The 5,711-nt window shown below is 51.1% G+C and overlaps 2 protein-coding genes across 3 annotated transcripts in view; one reads left to right on the plus strand and one right to left on the minus strand.

Annotated features, from left to right (window-relative positions):
- The window catches only part of LOC105460727 (WD repeat-containing protein 35-like), a 48,547-nt gene that overhangs the window by 11,930 nt on the left and 30,906 nt on the right, over nt 1-5,711 (minus strand). The window lies entirely within an intron of this gene.
- On the plus strand, nt 2,411-4,711 carry LOC105461569. Its single transcript, XM_011708071.1, has one exon. It carries the CDS (start codon nt 2,411-2,413, stop codon nt 4,709-4,711), a length of 2,301 nt encoding a protein of 766 aa, XP_011706373.1.

The following is a 5,711-nucleotide window of genomic DNA, read 5'->3' on the forward strand; positions in this document are numbered from 1 at the left end:
CTGCCCCTCTCCGTACTGCGTGTTCTGAAAATTGCATGAGGCATTAATTATCTTTGACTTGCGATGAACCTGATATTATCATTGAAACCGTATTAAATGATATTGTTGCAATACGGGGACATAGATAGTGCGGATACGCTGTGAGCGATAAGGTCAGAATAGAGATTATCAATAGGTATAGAGGACTGTCTGTCATATGTATATTTATGATTAATGGAAGGATAGAGTGCCCTGTGCATAAGTTCTTAAGATTGCAATATAGTATGAGGATACATTACTTTGATATTTAGAAGGGGAACAAGCTGCGACTGGCATTATTATTGCAGCTAACCTATTTACATTAAAGTAGACTTGAGAAGGATAGAGAGATTGCTGCAATAACTGAATTCTGTAGTGAATTGATATCCGAATACCAGGTTCAGCCGGCCGGCGAATACGACCACCTTGACAGGTGAGGTTAGGGCGCCCTTGGCGTCGGGACTGTACACAGGGAAACTCGCTACTGATATAATACGGTGGGAGGATATACACATTGACGAGTAACACGCACATTTAAAGCCCGTAAAAGAGGCTGGGGTGCGGGCTCTTGGATACCTGGTGTTTTTTCTCATTTCCGTCCCTGTGTTGTCGTAGCTCGTAAGCATCATCGAGTGACAGCGGGAATCTGCGTGGGGCGAGTAACAGGTAGGCTCCGGGCTTGCCCGCACGCAGCGACGGGGGAGTTGCGGCCGCCGTCAAGGTTTGAGTCTCACAATTTTAACTTCCGAGATGCCTTGTGCCGGGGTCGCGTGTTGAACTTGATGTGCAGAAGAGGTTAGTTGTCATCGCGGCGGATATACACTTCTTTCGGGTGGCATTGCTGCGAGTTGTTTCCGTCACTGATTGTGCGGATGCATGGGAGGCAAGCGCCACGCGTATAGCGGCGCTCACATGTGAATCAGTCATAAAGTGTGTAGTGTAGAGACGCGCACCGGGACTTGAGTGCCGGGTCCGGTTTTAAGAACGCAACGCATGAAGTCTGAGCTGTAGAGTAAGACCGGGTTTCTATGAGAGTATTTGCACGGAGGCGTATGCTTGCGGGGCATTCTCACGGGTTCTTTCTTTATTACTGACTATCTATATACGTAAAGAACAAGTGTTATACATAAGCGGAACCTGTATATAAAACAACCATTGAGCATAAGATGTTGAGATGTGCGCTGACGTTGCGCCGCGTATTTGGCGTTGAGAGTTTGCTGTGCATGGATCGAATTGTAGCGTAAGGCCGGACTTTCATGAAAATAGATATATACGCTTATCTATAGGGGAGACTGAGCTACAAGCGCGAGTCATATAGTCTTATCTGTGGCTCAGTGGGAATACTGATTGACTGTGGGAGCACAAGGCATGCCGGGTAATCATATTATTGCTTATGATGGAAACCTCTTAGGGCTGGCTCTCATGTGGAATCTGTAGGATAGTGAATTAGGAATGTCTTTGCGTATGTGCCGGACTACGGCGAATGAAATATAGCTTACCTTGATGTGTGGCCTGTGGTGGATCGCCGGCTGCATAGAGAAAGGAGAGGATAAATAAAACAGACGGTAGCACTTACCTGCGGGGTAACCCTTGTGGTTATCGATAAAAACTGACTTAGAAAGTGAAAGCGAAAGTATCATCTACTGATGCTAAAGCTGATAGTGGGCCCTCGGGGTTTCTTTCATGTTGTCGGTGCTAAAATTTCTTCTAGTACCGATATTTAGATATATAATTGGATGAATATCTTGTTGAGTTTTTTCTTGTTCTAAGATTTAAGAATTAAAGTTGATTTGCGAGGTGTTGTTTATCTCATGCGTTTATTTCATGTATTTACGCGGTGTTATTCATCCCCTTGCGTTATTATTGTTACGTTGCCATTGGCTTTGAGTTATTTACTGTGTTTCTTTTGTTTGATGATTTGCGCAGCGTTATTATTATTAAGTTAACTATTGTTGCTGAGAGAAAGATTGTTTCCTCTTAGCGTTATTGATATAGCTAGCGTTATTGTCATTATTGAATATTTGAGCGTTAATTAGTTTCTAGTTTATAAAGTAGTTAATTATTTAGTTAAGTTAGATTGTTTTGTTCGTTTTTAAAAAATTCTCTGAAAGAAAAGGTGGGCCTTTGAGTGGCGCCTTCTAGACTGCGCACGGAGTGTATTGTGGAGTTGAGTTGAGCTACAGCCCCTCCTCCAGATATACGAGGGTTGACGAGGTCTAGCGAGTGCACACCACTTAAGAACGAGGAGCTCTCTTGAGAACAGCGCTTGTCCTTGCCTCCAGTGATACGCTTTGCGTACAACGCTGTTTCCTGGGGGGCAGTGTGGCCTGCGCGCGTGAGGAAATATTTGCTACAAAGACCTGCTACCAGTCCGTGAACCCCGTATCCGGACATGGGAAAAGGGGGCAAGAGCCGGTCTCTTGGCAAAAAACCAAGCCCTAAAGACAACATGGACAGACAAACAAAGGATAATTCTCCCTCGGGGCCTCGGACCCCTGAGGAACGGCGCGAGGAGGGCTCTTGTCCCTACCCTCCCGCGTCGACATCAAGCGCAGGGAGTGGGGCGGGGGGGACCACGACCCCCTCGCTCAGGCCAGCGATCGTGAAGATGGAGAGAGTCAACATTGATGTGGAAAAGCTACGCAAGAGTGGCAATAAACCGACGAAGGCCTCAGTTGAGCACGACAAAGAGGAAACTGACGAGGGTCATTTTGAGAAACCGGCGGAAGTGCCGGCGATGGGTAAGAAACCTAAGGCTGCCAGCAGGTCGGGCTCCCCGGACTTGGAGTACGTTGGAACGATGGAGGTGGACCCGTCGTCCAGGCCAAGTACCCCGCGGAGCAGTGACCTGGAATTTGTGTCATATACGTCTGCTTCTAGGCCGAGGAGGAACTCGGAGTCCTCGAGGGCATCGGCTAAAAAGAGGAAAATGGGATCGTCACCTGAGGACGCTGACGAGAACAGGCAATTCCCGGGAAGGTTTACCGATGCACAAAAGCAAGCGGTGGAGGATCTGATTGATCAAATGGAGGAGCTCTCGTCGACCGATATGGCGGCGTTAGCCACAGAATGGTTGGAGGAGGTGGAGAGCTGCAGAAGTAAGTCAGCGAATATCAAGGGATCATTCGCTCGCACAATGAAGGTTAAAACTGCTGCGGCCTCTGAAGCGATCAAGGTGCTCGCTATGAGGGCATCCATGGAGGGCGACTCGGGATACATGCGATCAAAGATCCTGGAGCTGCAAAGAGAAATGAGGGAAGTCAAGGAAGAAAACCAGCAACTTAGATTGCAAGTGCAGGAGCTACGAAGCGGAGTCCAGCCTCTTGGGGATGCTGTGATGTCGGCGGATGGGCTCGGGACACGAGGATCTCCTGGACCTTCCGTAGAGTTCTACAGCCCAATGGCGGATTTCTCCCAGATGATGGATGATAAGTCAATGGCAAACACGCGGAGAACCCCATCGAGGGCGAGGAACTCCCCTCCGGCTGTTGCGAAGTATTCTCCTGGAGAGGACTTCTTCGCTAAACTCACGAAGGCCATTAGTGGGGCGGTAGCGGGGGCCCTTAAAGAGCACCTACCCGACACCCGCAGGAGTAGGCCCAGGCCCGATCTGGGCCCGCGCCGAATCCTTGACAGACCTGGACCGGCGGAGGGTCGGCCCTCCTCGTCTGTAATGACGGAGTCGCAAACAGAGGACGATGGCTTTGTTCGCCCTCCCGCCTCTAGAAATAGGACAAAGAATAAATCGCGAGTTGCGCGAGAATTGATCAAGAAGGGAACTGAACACCCGAATGACGGGGAGGGAATAGCGGACCTCCTACCCCTGCCAAGAGGTGATGGAGGAGCGAGGCCGAGGGACCTGGCTCCCCCAGTAAGAATGCCCCCTGCGACTGTCCGTAGGCGCGCTCCACAGTCTGCGGCTGTGGCCATGTCCTTCCCGGAGGGCATGAAGTTCGCAGACGTGGTTAAAAAGGCCCGAGATAGCGTGAGCCTGGAAGAGCTGGGTATTGAGCACACAAGACTCCGAGCTACGATGTCTGGGGCGGTGCTTGTAGAAATCCCTGGGAGGGATATGTCCCCAAAGGCGGATACCCTTGCGGCTAGATTAAGGGAAACATTCCGGGACTCTGGCGTTAGAATATCGAGACCTTCACTGAGAGGTGAACTTAGACTATCCGGGCTGGATGCATCGATTGGTCCGACTGAACTCAGGACGGCGATGGCAGTGACGGGCAGATGTGCTGAGGAGGACATTCGTCTTGGTCAAACGAGATCAACAAGAAATGGCCTTCGTACGATATGGACCCAGTGTCCGCTAGACACAGCAATGAGACTGGCCGAAGAGGGAAAACTGCGAGTAGGGTGGTCTACAGCCAAAGTAGACTTACTTAAAAAACGCCCTATTCAATGCTTTAAGTGCATGGCAGCCGGACACGTTAGAGAGAGGTGTCCGAGCGAGGTCGATCGTTCCTCGTGCTGTTTCAATTGTGGTGAGGACGGACACCTGGCAAGAGACTGCGGCAGGCCTTCGAGCTGCCCAATCTGTAAGGAGGCAGGACGCAGATACGACCACAGGGCTGGGTCAGACGTCTGCCCACCCTGCCCCCCGAGAAGAGGAGCTAGTTTAAGCCCGAAACCCCAACGGAAGATGGCCGATCGGAGCAATGCGGCTGTTTCGAGTCAGCCAGGATAGATACAATCATTCAGATTAATCTTAACAGGTCGATCGGAGCACAGGACCTGCTCATGCAGATCATGTATGAGCGGGGCTGTGGATTGGCCTGTTTGCAGGAGCCGTATACCGTTCCGGCTGACACTAGGTGGATTGGGTCGACGGAGGACCCCCCGCTGGCCGCCATAACCTGGCAAGGTCCTCTCGCTTCAAGAGCGGTTACGGTGCTGGGACGAGGTTTAGGATTTGTCGTCATCAGATGGGGGGATGTGGCTGTTGCCTCTTGCTATTTCTCCCCGAACAGGGGCATCAATGAATTCAGGGCCTACCTGCAAGCCCTGAGCGACGTAATCTCTGACCACCTCAGAGGCCCCCTTGTGGTGATGGGGGATTTCAACGCGCGGTCACATTTGTGGGAGAATACTCACCCCACATCCAGAGGAGACGCGATAGTAACGTGGGCGGCTGCCCATGACCTAAGACTGGCCAATATCGGTACGGCTCCTACCTGTGTCAGACCTCAGGGCTCCTCGATAGTGGACCTAACTTGGGTCTCACCTGCGACCCTGCCTAGGATCGGATCTTGGAGAACGGAAACGGAGATGGAATCACTCTCGGATCATCGTTACATCTTCCTCACGCTGGGCGGAAAAAAGGATGCACTCAGGACGCACCCCTCGCGAGGATTTCCTAAGTGGAACATCCGAAAGCTTGACCCGGACAAACTGAGAGCTAGTCTCGCGGTAAGTTTTTGGCCGAGGTTGAGAGCGACTGGGGCGGAGGAAATGGCCCTACACCTGCAGGAGGCTTTGGCTATAGCCTCGGACTTGGCGATGACACGCCATAGGTCCAATAGAAGAAAGGCAGCATATTGGTGGAACGACACCATTGCGACGTTGAGGCGGGATTGCAACTCTATTCGACGTAGGGTAACTAGAGCTCGCAAGAAGATGGGTGCGGCGGTTCCCTCCTTGGAGAAGGAATTGGCACAAGCGCGTAAAAAACTTAGAAGGGAAATCAA

This window comes from Wasmannia auropunctata, unplaced genomic scaffold, assembly GCF_000956235.1.
Source record: "Wasmannia auropunctata unplaced genomic scaffold, wasmannia.A_1.0 LD336101.1, whole genome shotgun sequence".
Lineage (NCBI taxonomy): Eukaryota > Metazoa > Arthropoda > Insecta > Hymenoptera > Formicidae > Wasmannia > Wasmannia auropunctata.

Bases quoted from the DNA above. Each gene is read 5' to 3' on its own strand.
- LOC105461569 (XM_011708071.1), top strand. From the start codon at position 2,411: ATGGGAAAAGGGGGCAAGAGCCGGTCTCTTGGCAAAAAACCAAGCCCT.